This window comes from Pteropus vampyrus, unplaced genomic scaffold (genome assembly GCF_000151845.1).
Source record: "Pteropus vampyrus isolate Shadow unplaced genomic scaffold, Pvam_2.0 Scaffold217, whole genome shotgun sequence".
NCBI lineage: Eukaryota > Metazoa > Chordata > Mammalia > Chiroptera > Pteropodidae > Pteropus > Pteropus vampyrus.
This window is the reverse complement of record NW_011888998.1, coordinates 947,986-970,955: the sequence shown is the minus strand read 5'-3', so window position 1 is coordinate 970,955 and position 22,970 is coordinate 947,986. Positions and strand designations below refer to the sequence as shown.

The following is a 22,970-nucleotide window of genomic DNA, read 5'->3' as shown; positions in this document are numbered from 1 at the left end:
TGCTTATCTTCTGAGGCCACTTTCTAGCTATATGATGTTGGGTCTGTCACTTGGCCTATCTGAACTTCAGCTAAGAGTTATGAGGGTTAAATGAGATAATGCAAGTTAGGTTGGAAACACATTGGCAGCTTTCAATAAACGGTACTTCATGTTATTTTACTGTGCTTCATAGAGAACTCCCAATAAATGTTTATTGAATGAAAGAGCCTTGGAATATATTGTGGGACTCTTTAAGCCCAGACCCTGAGAGCCCAAACTAGACACCCTTACGGGAGAATGGTGTGCCACAGAAAGAGGCCACAGTAAAGGAAGCCCTCAGATCCCAGAGGCCACCATTCCCTATCCACCTGGAACCTGGGAGAGACCCACTGTGATCAGCTCCCATTAAGTCGGGGGAGCAGTAGGCACAGAGAAGTACAATCTGGTTCATCTTTCTTAATGGATGTAAAATCATTTAATTCAAAGAAAATAACAGTCAAATTTATCAGTTGAGGCAAAGCAGAGGCTGAGATCTCAAAGGAGACCTGGAAATTACCTGTAGGAACGTCTGGTTTTAGAAATCAAACACGGATTTGGCTCTGGTTGGTAAGAGCACATGCAAATTGACCAGTTCTTCCCCCCACTTTCCACCCAGTTGAATCACTGGCATGAATATAAACATGTAATTAAGCATTCCTTTCGCAGCCCAGGGGCCTGTTTTCCAGGCTCTGTGTGCAAACAGGCCATATGGCTATTTCATAGGTTACCCTGCGTACCATTTAAAGCTGTATAAGTCGTGCTGGACAAGGTATTAATAAGTACAAAATTTCTATCAAACAGTATAGCTTCTGATGGTACCTTTACTGTCATCATAGTCCTGAGCTCTGTCCAGCTTTCTGGTTCCATTCATCACAGGTGATGCACAGGGAGGTGAGACCAACAATTGCATTAACTTTTTTTCGTATGTTTTTCTGGTGGAAGCTGAGGAAGAATGTGGAGAATAGATGAAGTCATTCCGTTTGTGTATGGGATCTTGGTAGGTTCAGGTATTTTACAACTCAGATCCTTATTCTTGTACCTTATATCATTAATTGTGGTTTGTACAATGAGGTGGACCCCACAGCTACTCAACTCACTCCTTCCCTTCCATAAACACTTAAGGCGAGGACTCTATGGGTTAGCCATGGAGTCAGGCATTGAATACAAATGAGAAAAAGACTGACAAAGTTATAACCCTATCTGTTGGGAATATGGACAATAAATACATAAATAGTTAACATAGCGCCTATACTAGAAATAGTAACAATAATAATAATAAAAAAAAAACAAGGTGATATAATCAAGGGTAACTGGTTTTTCACTGTGAGAGAAAAAGGATTTCTTTCTGTCTGGCACCATACTTCCTAATCTGTAAGATCTGAGTATATTTATCACCTCTTCCCTTTTTATAGTTTTCTAGTTTTTTTTTAATTTTCCTATTTCTATTTTAATGATTTCCGTTGCATATGTTCATTCCCCTATAAATGATTTTAAGTCTTTGGAGTAGTTTATAAGTAATAAATGACCTGTTCTAATGTTTGCGGCATACATACGTAGTATTGGGCCAGGTGAAAATCCAAGCTCATCAAGTCGATTCTGTAATTCAGAGTTACTCAGACACTTCATGTCCACCATGGTGATAGAGGTTTGGTCTCTTTTCTGATAGTGGAATCTTTGAAATAGTAAAACATTAAATTCATTAAGATGGCCTTACAAATAAGAACTAAAACTTTACTCATCCACAGAAGTGTTTATGACCCGATCTCCCCAATCTTGGAGGCGCACAGGTGGTAAAGCAAAAACCACCACAAAATGCTGTTTTCTGCCATAAATCTCTCCCAGGTTTAGTTGCCTTAATAGAAAGCTTTGGATGAGTGTCACTTCCCCCAGTGTCCTTGGGGTTCAATTATTTCTAACTTTTCTACTCAGCGCATATGAGAAATATCTTCTGCACAAAACGAACAAATATTTCCATTATTGCTTAGGAGCTCTGAGTAAGAATCACGTTCCGAGAAGACAAGAAGTTAATTAAATATGAAAGAGCTGAGAGATTTTTAGTGAGTTAAATAAGAGTTATTTATCCCTGCCCTCCTTTTGATGAGAGTACAGAGAGTATGGAGGATTCCGTTATTGCAAACAGTAGTAGTTTTCACACTTGTAATTTAACTCTGAACCTAACGAGATAGTAGTTTTTAATTAACCGCCAGCAGACTTTGTAATTGCTGAATTGGCATTTGAAAAAAGTCAGCTGTTCATTCTCTGGCACGCAAATTGATTTTTATAGATTTACGCATCTCGATATGGCTTTCCAAACCTGCAGAGCCTCAAGTTCAATCAGTTTTATTCAGTTGATCCCTCTATCCCCCCGAAACTGACCCGTCCACCTACTTAACAAAATCCTGACAAAGACAGAGCCATTTGTCAAACGTTTTAACAGAGATTTTTAATTTAGGGGTTATTTATTGTACCTCATTTCTACCATGTTTCTGGGCTTTTTAATAGTGTAGTGAAAACAACGGCAAGACAATTACTCGGCATTGGAGGATCTGGACCAATTTTAAGTAATGACTTTGCCTTTACTGGTGATCAGTCAATGTCCAATTAGGAAGAACATTGTACACAAGCTAGAAAAAGCTGTGAATTGTCATGTATAATAGGGTTGTTTGACAATGCCTAGCTTAACAGTTCTCCACTTTTAAAGCTGTATTTTGACCAGAGTCACATTTTGACGCACAATAGGTGCTTAGTAAACATATGGTTTCCTTCTTTCCTACTTGTTTGGGAAGCTGAATTAACCCTTTCAGGTCACTAGTAAACAACCTAATGTTAGGAAGGAAAAGGACAATGCACTTCCTTTCTATTTCTTTTATTTTAACTGGAAGCTGGCTTAGATCCTGTGACATTTTCTTCTCAAGAACAGCTGTCTGTTGTTTTACCACCTTCCCAAAAATAACCTCTGAAAGAGCCTTCATCAATTTCAAGTGACACTAGACAATTGCCTGGAGGGAATACACATATGGAAGAAAAATATTCAAATGGAATCTAACTGTATGATTAATCCACTTACCCCTTTACATGGTTGTCTAAAGTCTAAGCAGTTGAGTTGGTTACTAAAGCTGAGTGAGTTTCACCCAAGGGTTCTCACTAGCAACCAATCCCTTTTGCCTGTTAAATATTATGATAATCATAATACTGACAGTGTGACATCAGTAACCCCCATAGCAACAGACTGATGCGAAAATTGGATGATTAATTTAACTTAAGTTCAAACAGAGGGAGGCACTGGTCGACTTCATAAGCTGACTGCCATGATGAAATGACGAGGGATGCAGAGAACTTATCATTATGCACAGGAAGTGAGGAGAAGGAGCTGCTACCAAACTAAATGGTGCCAAGAAACTGGGAAGATAAAGGAGAAATCAAACAAACAAGCGTCTAGGCTGTCATCAAAAGATCCACAGTAGTAGGTGGGTAGTTTGGCCATACCCTCTAGGGAAAATGAGAAAGTGGAAGAAACCTGCATTAACTTGTTAAGGATTTGCTCGTTTAAAAATAAGAATCAGAGAAGAGCACAGGTCAATAATAATACATTGCAGAATTTTGATGGTTTGGGCCTTTTCAAAGCACTTTTCCTATCATCTCATTCATCTGCACATTCCTATAAGGCTTCTGGGGCAGATACTATCATCTATATTGCAGAAGGCCAGTTTTGTTGCTGTTGCTTTACCTTGTTTCAGGAAAGATCCCTTAGACTATTAGCTTGCGTCTTTCAAAAGAAACTGCTGAGACAATTATGCAAGGCAAATTATGCTAAAGCAATTATGCAAGACAAAATGTAACTTTGGGAAAACACAATGCCTTAATTAAATACCAGAGATAGGAGGGAGTCACCTGAAAGGGGTTAAGGGGACAGTGGAGCCAGCCTGGTTGGAGTCAAATCCAGCTCTGTCTCTTACCAACTGGGTGGTGTCGGGTAGGGAAGATTACTAACATTACTGTGTCTCCTTTTCTTCATCTGTAATGGGGATGACAATGATACCTACCTCCCAGGGCTGTTATGAACATTCAGTGAGTTATAATACACAGTGAGCATTATATAAATGTTTTTCTTTATTCTAATTATTCATGAGCCCTATCCTCAGAGGATTTCCACATCTTTTCTTCAGGAGGCTCCACCCTATTTACACTTGCCATGAAACCTTCTCATTTCAACACTTTCCAGATGCTGGGAAAGGACTGAGCACCTCTGAGTGCATGGTCAGGGAGGCTCACTGAGTGATCCCAAGCTGTGGTTCCAACGGCTATGGCTCCAGAGTTTCTGAATAGAGCATCGGTTTCTAAACAAACATGTAATAACACACATTTGCCTACATCCAAACATTGGATGCACCAGACAAAAGACTTTGAAAATTGACACATTTGTTTCAATCAAAGCAAATAAATGATAGGCTTGGGTTATTAGGATGCACAAATATTTTGTTTACATTTCCCAGAATTGCTTTCCACAAAAAAAAAAAAAAAAAGACAGCAGGTGGAACCGCTTCCATTTGAGCAGTTAAAAACTATTGGGATGAAACAGACATTTCTAAAATATTTTCTTGATCAGACCTCTGGGATTCAAAACGTTAGGTTGACAAGGAGTTTAATCAGATGATCCGATTGGGTCGAGCCCCCTATTATTATGTGCCAACTATTCTACCTGAGGTTATTCTCTCGAAGATCCCACCAGTATATCCACGGTTCTATTCTCGGCATTATTCTGTTTAAGAATGCCTGTACTCTGTGGTATCCCGAAATATTTGGTTTTGATGTTTATGGCACTCACCCATTTCCTCTGGTTTTATCTGTGAAGTCTTGGGCATTGGCTTGTTTTTTGTTTTTTATTCCCTCCATGACTGCAAAGATATTTTATTCCATTTCTTGAGAGAAACAAGTTTTAATTGCCAATCGACTAGGTATTCAACATGATAAGGTATCTAAACCCTGAGCGTTTCCTCCTTTCATTAAAATGTAGATCCAATTTCTTTTCTCATAATGCCACATGCTGTTATTAAACTGAAATAACGGAAATAGTAAAAGCCAGATGTCACTTCAGTCTCAGGTTTGGCATGGGGCACAATTTCCTCTCCTTAAGTTTAATCTGCCGTTATTTACTAATCCTCTCCTTTGGAAGAATGCACAATTTAAATGTAAATGCAATTTACATAGGGGAGCAGAAAGTAGATTTGCAGTTTCAATTGCCAATGAACCATTTGCAAAGGGGGAAATCAGCTAAAGCAAAGATCAGCAGCTGTCAGGCTGAAGTCTGCATCACTTGCAGTTCTCCTGCGACTTTCCTCCTGAAGCCAACTGCCTCTGAGCCTCAGCGAGGCAGGCAAAAGGAGGTGGAGAACTGAGGAATGTTCCCAGACATTGCAAGCTGCATTGACTATTGACTGGGGGGAAAAAGAGGAAGTTTTGGTTTCAATGAGCTGCTCCAGTTGGCATTGATCTCCAATGGCGCAGACATTATGCTTGGCCTTTTAAGGAGCTCGTTGTCTTTTTAAAGAGAAAAGAAAACAAACACACACAAAAATAAGATAAGCGGTTAACACAGATCTTTCTATAGGAGCCCAGAATTGGAAGCCTCCAAGATTTGAAAGTTTCATTTAGGCCGAGAGTTCCAGAATGGGCAATAGTTGGCCCTATTACAGGGGACAAGGGACAGCAATCGAGGAGAGTGGTGAGCGAGAAGGGAAATGAGCCAGGTGGGTAGGTTGGGGTCAATTTGTGAAGAATCTTGTGGGCCACACCGAGAAGAGTTAACACTTCACTTCGAGGCACATTTGGAAGTTGGTAAGTGGGATGTGGCATGATTAAATTTATGTTTGACCCTGCGTGGAGGAGTATGTGTTTTTGAATTTGAAACTATTTAGGTTCGATTTTGAGTGGAGATGAGTTGGTAGGACAGTCTGAAGTCAACTTGGGGGTATTATTACAATAGTCCAGAAAAGAGTCAATTCCGACTTGGATGAGACCGCTTTGGAGGAAGGCCGGCGAGGAAGACACGATTCATGAGTGATTTTAGGAGCTGGAATAGCCAAACCAGGGTATCTGATTGGATGGTTCCTCTTAACTTACGTAGGCCCCGCCTCGATCTCAATCTTTTATCTCAGCCAAGAGCCTGCTTACATAAGGAGCCATACGACGGTTGGTCTACACAGCACTGACGCTTAAAAAATTATTCTGTCCTCGTCTAGTCAGCCCTTGATTATGTATACTACTTGAAGGCAGCAGCAATGCAGATAATCCATAACGTTCTTCTATTTGGCTTTGGAATTAATTACACCTTTTAGAGCAAATTTGCCTTCCTAATTAATCTTTCTTAGGCTAATATTAAAATTAACTAATATTCTCTGAGCCAATACTCTCTGATAGCTGGGCGGGGGAAGCAGGGAGCAGGGGAGGAGAGGGCAGGGTAAAGCCACTTCACATTACAAGTCTGTGTGGATCATTCATGGAAGATATGCACTGAGTCTGGCTCACTGAAGTGGCTGCATATCTTGAGACTCAGACCCCTTGGGAGTTCAGTTACTGAGCACCTACTATGTACCGAGCACCCCGCTCAGACTGAAGAGGAAGGAGAAAATGAATAAAGCAGAGCGTCTGCTTTTAAAGAGTTGCTGTTTAAAGCGGACAGTGGAAGAGTGAATGGATTGTTTAATCGAGTGCAGCGAGGGCTCTGGCAGAAGCTTCTTCTCCTCAAGAGAATAAGGCATGAACAAGGTTAATGGAGAAAAAACAAAAACAAATTTGTAAGAAGCAAAGGAGGGATAAGTTGTTTAATTGCCATTTTATAAACACAATAGCAAATATGCTTTTAATAAAATGAGTGCATGTTTCTTCTTTCAGTAACCCAAATAATTTGGTACATATTTTTTTCTGTCAAATAAGACACAACCTTCCCTAGTGATGATCAAACTATGATACTCCAACCCTAAGATTTCCTCTGAGCTGCTGTGGAGGGGTGGGGGGCACGGGGCAGCCCTGCTTTGGGCAGCCAGCCCTGCCTGCTTTTACATGGCTCCTGTGAATAGTGCCTTGAAAGGAGGTCTTTCACTGCTACACAAAGTTAGGAAGCCACCCATCAACTCTTCTTCCTATGCTGCTGCTTAAAACCAAAGTGGGTCTAGAGTCTAGTCCTGTTATGAAAACAAACCAAACCTTCGATGCTGACAAATTATGGTCAGGGATCTGCTTTTCTTCTTAGGAACATGAGAGAGTGAGAGAGAGAGAGAGAGAGAGAGAGAGAGAGAGAGAGAGAGAGAGTGTGTACTGGAGGAAGTGGGCTTTTACACTGCGATAAGAACAGAGTATTGTCCGATATAAGGAGCAAGTAAATTTAATGACAGATCAGACAGACCAAGACGGAGGAGGCATGGTGGGACACCTATTCCTGTCCTTAAACCAGGAGAGGTGAATTCCCATGGCTTAAAGGAGATTCTGTACCCACAAGGGGTTGGAGACAGCCACAGAAGGAGAACCAAAGTGGAAGCAAAAGAAGAAAGAACAAGTGGGAGCATAAAATGGAGCCAAGAACAAAGCTCAGGGAGGTGGAAACCACAATGGCCTAATACCTCTCCTGTACTTGCTGGAGGATCTCCAATGTGGCATAGCTTTCTAGCAGCCACACAAAAAAACCTATCATTCCATACTCGTAAAAATAAAAACAAAATAACTGTTCTGAAGAATTCTGACTGTTCCTGGTACTAAGAAGAAATGTGGATATTTCCTGGGAATCCTCTGAGTGTGTAAAGTGATGGGGTGATTGGCGAGGGGCAGGACCAGTTGGCGAAGGACCTAGAAGCATAAGGAGCTCTCAGGCTTCCTCCTGTGGACAGTGGGAGCCACTGAAGGTTTTATGGTGTTTTTGTTTGTTTTCATACTTTTAAAACTCAATTTATTTTAAATAGTTTCAAGCTGAAGTAAATTATAAGCAAGTCAAGTGAAAGTGTAATGAAACCCACACATACCGATCACTCTGCTTCAACAGTTAACAGTTATCAACATTTTGCCTATCACCAAAGGGCTTTGAGCAGGGGGGAGATATGATGACATTTGTGTTTGAGAAAGATACCTCTAGATGCTATGGCGAGAATGACAGAGTGGCGCAGGACTGGGTATGTGGGCATCCTTAGGTTGTAGCAAACCAAATTCATTCATTCATTCATTCAGCAAATACTTCCTGAGTCCTATCACATACCTGGCCCTGTTCTTAGTTAAAAAAACAGATGGGGCTCCTGCTTTTCTAGAGCTTACATCCTCGGAGGGGAAAGCAGGTAAACAAGCAAATGAAGTGAATGAGAAAATTTCAGAATGTGATAATGTGACAGAGAAGGACTTGGGAGGCAGGGTCTAATTTAGACTGGGTGGTCAGGGAGGGTCATGCTTGTGTTTCTGGAACAATAAGAAAGTCAGGATGACTGGAGCAGCACGAGCAATAGCAGGGTAGAGATGAGACTGGAGAAGCAAGGTGAGTAAAGATGGTGGTTGGGACTAAGAAGGTGGTGGTGGCTGTGGACATGGAGATCAGTAGGTCTGAGTGAGAACCAACAGGATTTAGTGATAGATCAAACATGGGGTGGGGAGTTAGGGGTGGTGTCAAGGATGACTTTCTGCTTTGAGTTGAAGGATGACAAGGGAGCCCTTCACTGAGACAGGAAAGAAGGGTAATGAGAAAACCCCAAGCCCTCAGGTGGCCCCCTCACAACCTGTCAAAGTGAGGGCCTGACAAAATGAAGCTACTTTGACCACCTGCCCCAGTCCCAAAACCAACTATCCATGCAACTTCTGGATCAGAGAGTTGCCTCGGGCAATTCCAAGTGATCATGATCATTGCCCCTAGCCCTCCAAAGCTGGCACCAACCCACCGCTACCTCCAGTCAGGTAGATAGCAGAGAAGGCCGCTTGCGGGCCCAGCTGGGGCAGCGGAGGAGACAAAGGCGATGCCACACTGTTTAACACGGCTTTGGGGGGAGGGTGGAATCTTTGAACTGAATCAGAGGAATATGGTATCCATGGCGATGTTTTCATCATGGTAGCAGGGGTTCTCTGAAGCCATGTCAGTGTCTCACGCCACTTTGGGCTTGGTTCATCTCAATGCCCCCTTGTCTCAGGTGGATAAAAGGAGCAGGATTTTGCTGAGAGGCAATATGCAGGCCTGGCTAAAGGGAAGTCTGGAATTAGAATGCTGTTCTACACTCATCCTGTGACTTTTGCATTGCGCACAGATTTATTAGAAGGGACATAAAAGGTGGCCTGTGAAGATAGTTGGGGTGGGGAGGAGGAAGATGCCTCATAATGCAATCTAGACAGGAGACCACAGTGGCTAGGGCTGGTGTCTTTTTCTAGAAATATCTCCTCCACTTTCCTTTGCTTGATTTTTAGCTATTCTCTGTCCTTGCAGCACCTTGCCCTATAAGGGCATTTTCTTCTAGCTGTCCATTTGGGGGCAGCAGGGACGGGCATCCGGGGTCAGTGTCTGGGAATGAATCCTGGACAGCAGGAGGCTGCTGCTCTTGCTCCTCATCCCTGTCATCTGTCACCCAGCGAGGGCAGCCGGCAGCCAGGCTGTGGACTGCCTAATGAAGACAGAGAGGTGGTTCCGGCTGTGCACAGGTGCCGCTTCCCCATTAACAGAGGTGACATTCCGAAACACTGCTCATTACAGAGCAGACATTGGACGGGGCTGGGACACATATTGATGGCAGCGGGGCCAGCCAGCGTCTGTCTCAAATCCTACTGCCCCTGGGAGCCAGCAAGAGAGCCAGAAAGAAGCACCATGAGTGTCAAACCCACAGGCTCCTCACTTTTCTGGGAACAATTAATTCTGGCCGCTCCTGATATTTAGAGCCAAGTCATTCTCTCCACTGCTTGCAGACCCGCGGGTCCTCAGCTTCAGGCCTACACCAACACGTTGATCAGTTCCTGAAGAATGCCCAGCTCCTGCCCTCCCAAGAAGGGCTGGTGGTGTGGATAGCTGTGTGCAGGGCGGGGAGCCTGTCCTCAAAATCAGACCTGGATCTGGAGCCTAAGAAATCTTGCTTTAGAGAGGGAATGGGCCCAGGCTGTAGCTAGGAGGTCTGGAGATAGGCTACAGGGAAGAACTTCCAGACGGAGAGTGATCAGGGACGGAGCCAGGTGGACAACCGAAGTAGTGGAGTCTCCTTTCCCGTGGACAGTGATGTCAGGACAGATCTCCATCTTGGCTGGGATGCGATGCGCGTTGCCTTGGGGAGAGGCAGAGCAGGAAAGGTAGTGCAGGCGGGCGCCAACGGTTTCAGCGGCTTCCAAAGCAAGGTGCAAAGTGGCAATAGGAAAAGGCAGTGGCCCACGCGCACACCGCCGGGGTACACCCACTGTGCCGGAGGCCCCCCGCCGCCCGCACCCTGCCAATTGTAAGCCCGCAGCACAGCAGATGGAACTCGACTTAAAAATAACTATTTTGACAGTTCCAATGTAAATATGTGAGCGACGCGTGGGCCTGTTTTTCCTTCACACTTCCGCCCCTCCCCTCGCTCCTTACCCCAGCCCCAGCTCTGCTGACGCTGAGATGATGGGAGAGCGCCGCCTGCAGGATGCTCCCCAAAATGTAGCTGACGAAAGTGACTTGTCTTGGAGCGCTCAGCAAGTGGGGGGCGGGGTAGGGAGAAGAGGAGAATCAGAAATTAGAGGAACCCCAGCTCACTTTCGCCGCATCGCACGACACGTCATTCAAGGGCCAAGCATATCTATGCACTTCTTGTCAATTACCTGAGAAAGGAGAAGTTATCTAGGACACGGGCAAGCTAATTTAATAATTCTCGACATCTTCATACCTTCTTCAATTCAATTTGACTTGTTTTCTGAATCTCTATCCTGTACCCAACACTGCGCTAGAGGCAGTGCAATATGTGATATGCAGAATCTCTTGCCATTTGTAACTCTTTCAGTTAACTAGCATTGAACCCCTGCTTCGTGCAGGACACTGAGCAAAGTAAGCACTGTGGCACATACTATCTTATTGGATCCTCACAAAAATTAGTGGGGTGGGCATTATTATCTGCATTTTACATATGGAAGACAGAGGTTTGGGGGGATGAGTTCTCCAGGCTGCCATAGCTAGTGAAGAGAATTGAGATCAGAATTCCAGTCTCGTGCTCTTCCCCTACAGCCAGTGGAAAGGAAGGAAGGCGGAGGCAGAGATCCACCCATTCTACAAGCAGGGAAACTGAGCTCCAGACAGACAAAGTCATGTGTCTATCTGTCTACCAACGAACATCTTAGCTGGGGCAAAGCCAGGACTGCCAGCCCATGCCTCTGTCACCAATCTTTTGGACCCAGGCAGTGTGCTGAGACATGGTGGGACATCATAAGATGTCTTTGAGGTTTCCTGACTCTCTTTGGAAGGAGAGGAGGGGAAGAGGTAGTGGGAGAAAGGAAGGGGAAGGGAAGAGGAGGGAGGAGGTCTGGAGAGGAAGTCAGAAGGAACCTAAGTATGCACAGTCCTGGCAAAGCAGAGCTGCTGTGGAATAGGGGACGTTCATTGCCAGAGCTCCCAGCTACATCTTTCTTCGCCCGCTTCCCCCTATAAGCGGTCCCCTTCTCCCAAGCCAGAGGTCCACTGATGCTCTCTTGCTTTTTTCCCTTCTAACCTAATGAAACCGGCTGCAAGGAGGGAATCTGATATAGTCGTGGGTGCTGTGGGGCAAATGGCTGATAACTTCCAAGTGTTTGCCTCCCTCCTGGATGAAAAGCCCCAGGGGATCAAAGCATAAAGTGAAAGAGAGGAAGCACTAATGAAATTTCAGATGTCAGACTCCTGGAGCTGAGAGGAAATTGGGAGCCAGAGGGCCCACTTGTGACAGAAGAGGCTGCATGTAGCACCTGCTTGCAAGGGCACTGCTGGCTCTGTCTGGCATCTCTCTGTAGATGTTGGCAAAGAGGAGAGAAGGGTCCCCAGGATCTGTGCTTTAAACACACTTTCCTCCCCATCCTTCAAGGTTCAGCTCAAATTCCACCTCCTCTGTGAAGGCTTCCCTGATCCCTCGCCACCCTCCCAACGGTTGTGCTCTCTCAGGCCCCTGGAGCCTTAAAGCACTTTGCTTGCCTCTATCTAAGGCATCTTGCATCCTTCGAGCCTTGGCATGTTGCTTTTTATTAAACTGTGAGTTCCTCAAGGAGAAATCAATATCTGATTTCCCTGTGTTTTTCCCGCAGCTCCTCCCACAGGGCTTTGTCCAATCGGGACTCGACATCGATTGAACGGATTGAGTTGACAGCAGTACATAGCACACATTTCCCCCACACAAGGAGGTAAGAACTGGGGTGCTGACGACAGAAGGTCTAGGGGCAGGGAGCCCAGCTGACTCCTGAAGATTGAAAGGCGTGGGGCGCTTATCTGTCCTAGACCATTTAGTGAAGTCTTATTGAGTGCTTATGAGCCAGGCACCATGGTGGCTGAACCAAGAGAAGGGGCGGCTGTCCCTCTCAGCAGTCAATCCACTGCTCTAAACTAGAGCAGTGTGTGACACGTTAGCCTCATCCTGCCCCAAACGTCTCCATGCCTTAGAGGAGGCTGGCTCTGGCGCTAGATCCAACGGCCCTAGCTCTCCAGCCCCTCTCAGTGATAATTAAGAACCTCTGTGCCTCCAATCAAAGTGAAGTTATGATACAATAATTCTTTTTTAAAAATTTTATTGATAATTCACATACCATATGATAGAATAATTCTTATCCTTAATATTATGCCATCTTATAGCATCTTTCTCTACTTGTAAGTCTGAAAATTCCCCTATGTTGATAGTCCTGAGAAGCCTACCTAAAGTTTGGGCTTCTTTCCATAAAGAATAAAAGCACCTTTAAGTCTATGCGATCATATTGTAATTCTACCTTCCCTGTTTCCCACCCCATCTCCTCCAGCAGCTTTATCTCACTTTTCCTCTGTGATGCTAGGAGGCAGGAGGCCTGTCTTCCCTCAATTTATAGGTAGCACAAGTGAGGCTCACAGCTCCCGGGGCTCAGTGTGTCTCCAGAAGCCTCCTCCTAGACCCCATCGCCTCACTTCATGTTCACGCTCCTGATTTTTCCTCCCAACCTCATTCTCCCTCCTCTCCCCAGCAGAGCTGGGAGAAATAAATGTTTAGCTTCTGCTGCTGCAGTGTATCACAGTGTGAAATAAACACGGATGCCCCATCTATTCTGACAACATAATTCATTTACTGCAAAGGGATATAATAAAGTCTGTTTATTACAGCAATTAACAGAGCAGTGTTTGCCGGCATGCTTTTCAGAGGCAACTAGAAAAGTGCTTACTCCAGGTGCATAGATTCGGAAACCGTGCAACTTGAGCCAAAATGAAACCACGTAGAGGCTTAGTAAATGGGTCCCAGCCACCCTAGAAAAATTAGCCATCCAGGAGTCAGTTCAGCTGAGGTAGAACCTCAGTGCAGGAGTCCAGCACAATATGATTGCTACTTTACTGGGTTAAGACCTTGACCTGTCTCCAGGGTCACGGTCTTGATGAGGAAATGCTCTCTGCCCCAACCCAACCACCCCAGCTGCTGAGTTCAAATCTCACTGACCATCGGAGCACATAGGTGGGGAATGATATAGCACCATTGACTCTCAGGGATACCTTGCTACTGAGGTGTAAGTGGGTACACAGGGAGAGAACCAGAGGCTGGGACAGAAAATAAACAGCTCTAAGAAATCCTTTTAAAAACCCTGCCTTCACCTCAAGCCCCTAGAAACATGGCTATATGGGGATTAGGAAAGGAGAAAAACCTAGGAGTCTGCTCTCCGGCTTGGAGAATATATGCTAACTTGCTTTGAGCATAAAGACTAAACGAAGCCATGAAGCCCAGTTGTCCCAGTTCTTTGATGGAGGGACAGAGGAAAGGGAAATACTGGTTTAGGTTCTCCAGTGATGTTAAATTTATGTGATGGTTAACCAAACTTAGCTCCGCATCCCTTTTCAAGGGGCCACGGGTTGGCTTGCACCAAGAGCACACTCTTCAGAACTAAGAAGGACAGCAGTCTGTGTCAAAGCTGCATGGGAAAACTCATCTCCAGTGTACCGCTGCCTTTTTTTCCTCAGGAGCAGCCTCTCAGGGAGATGATGGGGAGCTGTGATGTCCTTGAAAATATGAAACTGAGAGCCTATGCCAGCTGGAAAACCAAAGGCTCAGAAGTGCAGAGGCGAACTGCTGTCAAATGGGTCCCCTGGTTGAGGAGTAACCCAGTGGGTTCCCCTTTCCTCTGTTACTTTTTTCTTCTCTGGCCTCTGGGAGAAGGTGCTGCATTGAAGGATGCAGGCAGAAGCCAGCCTGGCCTCTCAGGAACAGAGAGAGTCAGAGCTTTGAGCATCATGAACAACAGGATAAAAATAGCGGTGTTACCATGACGACGAAGGCTGGGAGAGTCCTGAGGATCTGTCTGGGTCCTGCCATCCTCCTCCAGCTTTCCTCCACTTTTCACTTCTTGGATGGAACACCGGAATGAGCTGAGGGAGGAGGGAAGGCTGCCCACTAGGAAACTCTGGAACTCCAGAGCCTGGGCTGCCCAGTTTGGGGGCTCTCGGCTTTTGGAATTTCTTCCTCAGTATGAGTTTCTCCAAAGATGCCCTGAACTGAACGCCTCACCCCTCTTATGGGTTGTCTTGACCTCCTGGGCTCCTCTGTGAACAGCCAAGGTTTCTGTTCCTTCTTCACGGTCTGATTCCACAGGATTTAGAGAAGGGAGCCCCAGGTAGGACTGGCCAGGCAGCCCAACACGGCAGGCACTGACCTGGGGGTGGAGGATTCATGTGACAAGCCACATTGCCTGCTCCTAATTGGTGTAGCACATGCCCTTAGGGAGCTGCTTGTACTGGGAATAGGGTGATGGTGGATGAGGGCCAGTTCTTGCTCTTGTTTTTGTGTCAGGGGGATGGAGCATTCATTCTTTGGAAACAGATTCTGATTCTTGGTTCAGGTGGTGTTGCCAGCCCCACCACCCGTTGGGCATGGCAGCCACCTTCAAGGTGAACACTAGGTTTTTTGGACCAGTCTGCAAGGAGCCCACCAAAAGCAGCAGCCAGAGATTTCCTTATCTGGCGAAAGCCCATCTTTGAGGTTGTGAACTGATTGTCTCCAAAAGTTCAAGCCACATCTGCCACATCAGATACAATGTGCCCTTGCAATACATGCCTTCCTGGGAAGTAGGGAGGGAATAGGTCTCATCACCACCTTTGCAGAGGCTGGAAGCAAGGAAGCAAGTTGCTGAGGTCAGGAGTCTGCCGTGGTGGAGTGCTGGGAAACTGGAGGCTGCAATTCTCCATCCAAAGACAGTCATCAACTCATCCCACCAACGGCACATCACGAGCCACTGGGCAAAGTGTACATTCAGTCTGTAGCTGGCAGACTGCAGCCTGAGGCACTTCCCCTTGCAGAAGGCCAGGTAATGAGGCCCACCTCAGTCAGCTTGGAGAGGGGCTCACCAGCGAAGCCCATGGGTCACATAACTGGAGCAGGGAGCTGGTCTTTGAGATCCCATCTGCAAGAGGTGGCGTGTGCGCGTGCGCACGCATGTGTGAGAGACAGAGAGAACAAAAGTGGCACTTGTAGTGGCCTAGACAGAGCTTGGAGTTAGATTGCAGGCCCAGAGACTTACTCCTCTTGGGCCTGGCTCAAGGAAGGCGGGAAGGCAGAAGGGCAGGGAGTGCAGGGGAGGATCCTAGCATAAGCTCTGGGTGCTCTGGCTTTCCCTCCCACCACCCCCACTTCTTAGATGTCCTAGCACTGCCACCCACCCTCGCACTCATCTGCTGCATGCGCAGGGCATGCCGGCGGGTACGGGGAAACTGCACAGCCCTCAGCCCTGCAGAGGCTTGACTTCCCAGACCCACAGAGCCCTGGTCTCTGGAGGGAACGTAGGGGACGTAAGTGTGATCCCTTCTTTATAGCTGAGGAAATTGAGTCCCAGAAATAGGACATGACTAGCCTAAGGTCACATGGTCATGTGTCCAAGCAGCGCTAGAGCCAGACCTGCTTCCCAGCTCAGAGCTCCTTGCATCTCACTGTGCTGCCTCATGCATATTTCAGTTAATTAAATTATTGCTTTTTTTTTTCAAAAATAAGCTCCCTATATATTTCTATTGATTCATAGCTACGTTCGAAAAGCCCTCCCCTGAGAATAGAGAAGGAAATGACATTCTAAAACAAACAAACAAACAAACAAACAAACAAACCCCAAAAAACAAAAAAACTTCAACCTGAGATGAGAAGCCCCTCGGGTCCCTTGGGCCAGGGTCCCAGACAACACTCAAGTCACAAGAGCCTCAGGTACCCTTCACACCTTTTCATTCCCCGTTCAACATTCCACAGCGCAAGAGGGGAAATGGGTGTGGGCATTCTTTTATAGATGGGGAAACTGAGGCCCAGGAGGCTAAAGCCTCTTGCCCTTCTGCAAGAAAGACTTTGCCACACAGCAAAAACAGGAGGCCCTAACCCCTCCTCAGGATCACCTACCCGTGTGTCCCCTGCCTCACTCTAAGAGCTCCCGGTCCCCACCTCGAGGTGGGCCTGAAAGGGAACTGTGGAGTGGAGGGAATTAGAAACACAGGGGGCAAGTCATCTAACCCGAGCTCTGGAAAAGAGTGAGACTCGAGGCAGGGCAGGAAATAAGGTGGTCAGACCTGCCCACCCAAAAAAAAAAAAAAAAAGAGCAGGAGGAAGAAAAAAAAAAACCTGGCTGTGTTGAAATTATATAAAAACGATAGATGGAAAAAAAAAAAAAAAAGCAGGAGGAAGAAAAGCCTGGACTACAAGTCAAAGGTCCTGGGGTGCCTAGCCTGTAGACGCTGGCGCCACATCTGCCTTTTTGGATTAAACCTCTTCCCTGAGCTCACTCAGGGGCAGAAAGGCGGGTATGGGTCTCCAGACTGCCTCCTGACATGCGGACAGGAGCAAAGTCCCCATTTCCTTGAGAAGGAAACAGGGACAATAACATGTGGGGTGTCTGGCTAGAAGGGCTGTTACCGCTTACTCAGGCCATTTCAGCTGCATTGTTGGCCCCAACCTTAGCCTTGGATGAAGACAGGACCACCAAATTGGAGGCCAAGGGCAGCTTTCTGCAGGCACAGCTGGGTCTCCACTCAGAAACACCTTGACCTTGGGACCTCTCCCATGTTCTCACAGTAGGGGCTCAAGATATCCGGTATCCCTCCAGAGCCAAGGGAGTTCTCCCAGGGAAAGGAGCTCTCTGAACAGGCCCACTGCCAATCCCCTGCAGCTGACACCCCTGCCAAGGCCAGAGACGCCACGGGGGTTGGGGGAGAGGGGGAAGCTCTTGTTCGCCACCCCTCCCGCAAGGCTCCAATCTCCTGACCTTTCCTCCGGGTGAGCCTGTGTGGTCAGGACATAACACCCAACACCTCTGAGTCTAGGGGATACAATTTCATCCTCCACCACAGGAGTGACTTCTCTGGGCTGCAGCCTCACAGGCGACCACTAGGGACACACATGCCCCAGAGGCGGGCTCTCCTGCTTCTGTATCAAGGTCCCCTTGAAGGTTTTTCTGCCCATCTCTTTGTCTTATCCAAGGCCTCTGCTGTCCAAGAGCCTGAAGAAGCAGGGAGTTTTTCTTTCGTCCCTTGTGACCCCACTGGCCTTTATTGCTGTTTCCTTGAGGGAAGGACTTCTGTTTATAATTCTTTGGATATAAAAGGAAATAACAGATTGTAGAAGGCTGGGGCTGGGGGGCAGGGCAAAGGACGGGAGGAGAGAAATCACAAAGATGACCTGGATCCCACCAAACCTGCCAGGAGCCCAGGAAATGCACTGAGCGCGGGGCATGAGCTGGACAGGCAGAGGCTGCCAGGATAGAATGTGCTCTTGCTTCTCCTAGGTTCTGGAAGAACCAGCAGAAGTCTCCTGCCCTCCCTAAGTGCCCAGGGCCCAACATTCCAAGGAAAGGGGTGCACAGCCCCTCCTTCTGTGCCAGAGCCCCAACCTCCTCTGCCCAGGTCACCTGTTATCTTCCAGGAAGGTTATTCTGTCTCTGGGCTGAACTGTTTCTGTGATGAAATAGAGAGCGGACTTGCTAAAGCTACAGAATCTGCTAAAGTGTCTCTGCTGTTGGCTCCGCATGACCCTCTAGCACCTAAATGAAAAGTCTAGGCACAATGACAGGAGGTTAAATTCTATCAAAACGGGGGGAGGGAAGAAAGAAAAAAAGAAAATGGTTTTTTGTTTGTTTCCTACCTTCTGGAAATAGGCTGGGACTGGGGGTAGAGACCGCTCTGAAGGTCGACGGGGAGATTAGGGGAAAAGTCAAAGACAGTCCTAGAGGGCCCCTCCCCCCAGTTTCCCCTAAAGGCACGACATGCAAGCATTTCCCTCTATGGCTCCTGAGACAAATGAGAAGGAAGAGGCAGGTGGGTGAGGCGAGGAGGCAGGAGGATGAAGGGACAGCACAGCCCAGTCCAGCAAAGGGCCCCTCAGTCTGGCCCTGGAAGACAGTCCATGAGGAGGGGAGTCAGGGCCTGCGGAACAGGCCCCCAAGTCTGTGCTGCTGCCATGGAGGAAGTGAGCGGGTCAGAGAGGCCAGGGCTGGAGGGGAGGCCGCTCCCTGATACGTGGGGAGAGCTGGGTAGAGGGAGACAAGCTGGCCACCTGCCTCTCACCGTCCACACTCGGCCAGCCTACTCACAACCAGCCTGCCCACCTCAGGCCTGGCTCCCCCTGGCCCAGGGGGACACTAGGCGGGATGGAAAGGACTCATCTCCCATTGCCAGGGAGGCTCCTGCCTCAGGTCTTGAAAGAGGCCTGTCTCCACCTCAACCAGCCCAGCCTAGCTGAGGCCTCTTGCAGGGCCAGGGCTGCTGGGAGCTTCTCTGGCAGAGCAGCCCCTTTGCTATTCAGCCAACGGCAGGGCTGCAATGTCTCTCCTCTCTTGGGAGGGGAGTTACCCTGAGCAGAGTCCTGGAGCTCTCAGGGGCCTCCCTGAGGCTTTTCAGTCTCGGAAAAGCAAATGGCAGGTCCTGGGCTTCCTCCCCTGGAGTGGCAGGGACCTGGCACCAGGGAGGTCCCCAGGGATCTGAAGCCCGAGGGCGTGGGCGTGAGGAGGCCCAGGCACACAGGAGGCTGATCCAGTCAGGCCAAAAGCTGAGAAGAGCAGCGGCCTAATCGAGACTTCCTGCTCCAGGCCTCAGCCAGAAGTGGGCGCCTGAGGCCTGGAGCCTCCTGGGGGCTGCAGAAGGGGCCCCAGTCCTGCTCACACTGCTGTTTCCCGCTCTCTGTGAACTTCCTCTTTCTTCCTCTTCATCTTGCAGAAGCCGTGGAGGCCACAGAAGCAGGCGAAAGTGAACTGGGGCATGCCCTAGGCCGAGCTGGGGGCTGCTCACCAAAGATCTGCAGGGAAAGGCAGGGAGGACGAGGGGGCGGGAGAAAGGCAGGAGAGAGAAGCAAGCTGGGGTTAATGTTCCCAGAGGCCCTCCAGGTCACTGCCACTCCCTGGGACCTCTCATATCTGCTCGGGGAGGGGTCGTGCCACCAAACGTTTGGAACTTGTGTTTCCTGGTCTGTGTGGAGCTGATGTAACTCCTCAAATTGGAGCCTGGGTGAGTCTAAGGTAGGGAAGAAGGTCTCTGCTGCCCCTGCCTCTGTTCCCCTCCCACCCCCTCTGCCTCACCTCCTCACACCTGCGGTTGGGGACCAGGAAGCAAGCTGACTCGAAACGAGCCTTGGCTTGTGCCACCTTACGCAGGTTGAGAGGGCAGGAGTTTCCGCTCACTCCTTCAGGTCACACGGCTGAATGATCCAAATGTGGGACTTTGTGGATCTCGACACCTGGAACGGAATGAGCTGGGATTCCTCCCTTCCCCAGCAGCTCCGATTTGTCTGATACACTTAAGGAAGTCTGTAGGGAACTTAATGCACCTTCTTTGACTGCTCAGGGCAACACGCATCATGGTCCTCCTCACTCAGAGAACAGATAGCAGAGTGTCCTTTTGCCAACAGGATATTTTATTGAGCACCGATGCTGGGGTAAAGGGGTTGGAAAGCCGGGACATAAGGGTAAAAGTATAGTTTCTTCCCTGGCACAAAATAAGTCTGAGGTCGAGGCTGAGGCTGGATGCCCTGGCTGGGTGGGTATGTTGTTCCCCACCTCTGGCCGACATGGCCCTCAGCACAGGAGGCCGGGCTCCTCTGGTGTCCGTGGCAGACAGGCTGGGGATGGGAGGGGGCTTCAGGAGATCCACTCTGTCTGTGGAGAGCATCCCTTTATCCAAATACTCATTTAGGTTCCCCCAGCTCACTTTGCCCTTCCTCTGCCCCTGAGCAGACCCTGGAGGGAGCAGAAGTGCATTCAAGTCAGCCGAGCAAAGTAGCTGGGCCCAAAGGAAAGCCCCCTGCATGGAACTCGGGCCTGCATCCTGGACCTGGTTCGAATCGCTTCCCTCTTGAGGAAGAACGCTGGGGACAGCCCCAGTACTGAGAGGCAGGGGGCTATGGAATAAGGAAGCAGAAGGCATGTCCCTGCCCCAGCCCCTTTTTCACTAGAGAGTGCATCGGATGTCCCAGGCCCGAATGCTAGGCACACCTGCAGAGTGTTTCCGCTGTTTCCGAGGAAACGCACAAGGCCCAGGTGGTGGCTCTCTGGACAGTTAACTTCCTTCATGTTTCTCCAGGTAAAGCAGAGGGCCCAGCTGGCAGGCCCTCACCAAGCACAGGGCCCACAGTGGAGCTGGGTGCTGTCAGGACTCTCTCCTTCCGTACCCTCTCAGTGTCCTGGTAATACAGCTGATGACTGTAATTTATAGGTGCAATGCATTCCCAATGGCCAGCTGGGTGGGCAGGAGGCCCAGCTTGAGTCAGCATGGGTGGGTAGACTGGTTATTTAATCACCCGCTTTCCAGCACCATCCGCACACCCACTCTCCTGGAATATATAGAGAGAGCAGGAGCAATCGCCAGGATATATATAGACAGAGCCGAGACACAACTACTATATTTCGAGATCTATCCACTGCAGCTATCTCTGGATCCCTCCCGTGACAAACCTAGAGAGACAGGGATCTAAACTGGGCTTAGGTGGTCTGGGTTCTATTCTTGGCTCTTGACGCTAGTATGCTGTGTCATCCTGGGCAAGTGACTATTCTCCGCTGGGCCTTCATTTCCTCATTTCATTGTACTAGGTAAATCAATATCCAAAACCCGAGGGCTGGAAGGGCCCTGGGAATCCCAGCCTGATCAGGAAGAAGGAAGAACAGGTGGGTTTCCTTGTAATCAGTAATTGCGATGCATAGAACTCCTTTGCTGGAGGATTTGTGTTAAGGCTGCTGTCAACAAAGCACTCCCCTGATTACTGATTTCTAGGAGGAAAATCAGAAAAGTGGATCTGGGGAAAAAGCTTATAATGAAAACAAACCAGGCAAGTAGCACAGACCATCGCCCCTCTACTCCCACCCCACCCCAGGGCTTGGGGCAGCTCAGGGTATCTGGTCCCAGGGTGCAGATCCTCTCTCCTCTCCACCTTCCCTTTAAGACTTGCTCTTTCTTAAAAACAGCAAGATGTGTCCCCTGACATCATGGGTCCTCCTGGGCTCCTTTGGAAAGGTGAGAAAATCCTGAGGATGTGGCTCGCTTAGGGAAGTTTGGGAGGAGGACAGGAGCCAGGACCAGAACTGGGCTTGAGGCTGCAACCTGGCTCCTGGAGTGGGCTGCCTCACTGGGGTTCCTGGGCGGCTGATCCAGTCAGGCCAAAAGCTGAGAAGAGCAGCGGCCTACTCGAGACTTCCTGCTCCAGGCCTCAGCCAGAAGTGGGCGCCTGAGGCCTGGAGCCTCCTGGGGGCTGCAGAAGGGGCCCCAGTCCTGCTCACACTGCTGTTTCCCGCTCTCTGTGAACTTCCTCTTTCTTCCTCTTCATCTTGCAGAAGCCGTGGAGGCCACAGAAGCAGGCGAAAGTGAACTGGGGCATGCCCTAGGCCGAGCTGGGGGCTGCTCACCAAAGATCTGCAGGGAAAGGCAGGGAGGACGAGGGGGCGGGAGAAAGGCAGGAGAGAGAAGCAAGCTGGGGTTAATGTTCCCAGAGGCCCTCCAGGTCACTGCCACTCCCTGGGACCTCTCATATCTGCTCGGGGAGGGGTCGTGCCACCAAACGTTTGGAACTTGTGTTTCCTGGTCTGTGTGGAGCTGATGTAACTCCTCAAATTGGAGCCTGGGTGAGTCTAAGGTAGGGAAGAAGGTCTCTGCTGCCCCTGCCTCTGTTCCCCTCCCACCCCCTCTGCCTCACCTCCTCACACCTGCGGTTGGGGACCAGGAAGCAAGCTGACTCGAAACGAGCCTTGGCTTGTGCCACCTTACGCAGGTTGAGAGGGCAGGAGTTTCCGCTCACTCCTTCAGGTCACACGGCTGAATGATCCAAATGTGGGACTTTGTGGATCTCGACACCTGGAACGGAATGAGCTGGGATTCCTCCCTTCCCCAGCAGCTCCAATTTGTCTGATACACTTAAGGAAGTCTGTAGGGAACTTAATGCACCTTCTTTGACTGCTCAGGGCAACACGCATCATGGTCCTCCTCACTCAGAGAACAGATAGCAGAGTGTCCTTTTGCCAACAGGATATTTTATTGAGCACCGATGCTGGGGTAAAGGGGTTGGAAAGCCGGGACATAAGGGTAAAAGTATAGTTTCTTCCCTGGCACAAAATAAGTCTGAGGTCGAGGCTGAGGCTGGATGCCCTGGCTGGGTGGGTATGTTGTCCCCCACCTCTGGCCGACATGGCCCTCAGCACAGGAGGCCGGGCTCCTCTGGTGTCCGTGGCAGATAGGCTGGGGATGGGAGGGGGCTTCAGGAGATCCACTCTGTCTGTGGAGAGCATCCCTTTATCCAAATACTCATTTAGGTTCCCCCAGCTCACTTTGCCCTTCCTCTGCCCCTGAGCAGACCCTG

The 22,970-nt window shown here is 48.5% G+C and overlaps 1 protein-coding gene across 3 annotated transcripts in view; it reads right to left on the bottom strand.

Moving 5' to 3' along the window:
* The window catches only part of LEMD1 (LEM domain containing 1), a 57,626-nt gene that overhangs the window by 20,695 nt on the left and 13,961 nt on the right, over positions 1-22,970 (bottom strand). For 2 of the 3 annotated variants that reach the window (XR_002783476.1, XR_002783474.1), the window contains exon 2: positions 22,625-22,967. Coding sequence is in view for 1 of the 3 variants with exons in the window: in XM_011372991.2 (XP_011371293.1) it covers positions 838-960; positions 1,572-1,653 (205 nt within the window). In the remaining 2 variants the exon portion in view is untranslated. Of the gene's footprint in view, positions 1-837; positions 961-1,571; positions 1,691-3,359; positions 3,418-22,624; positions 22,968-22,970 lie in introns of those variants that run through there. The other variant, XM_011372991.2, reaches the window with a different exon arrangement.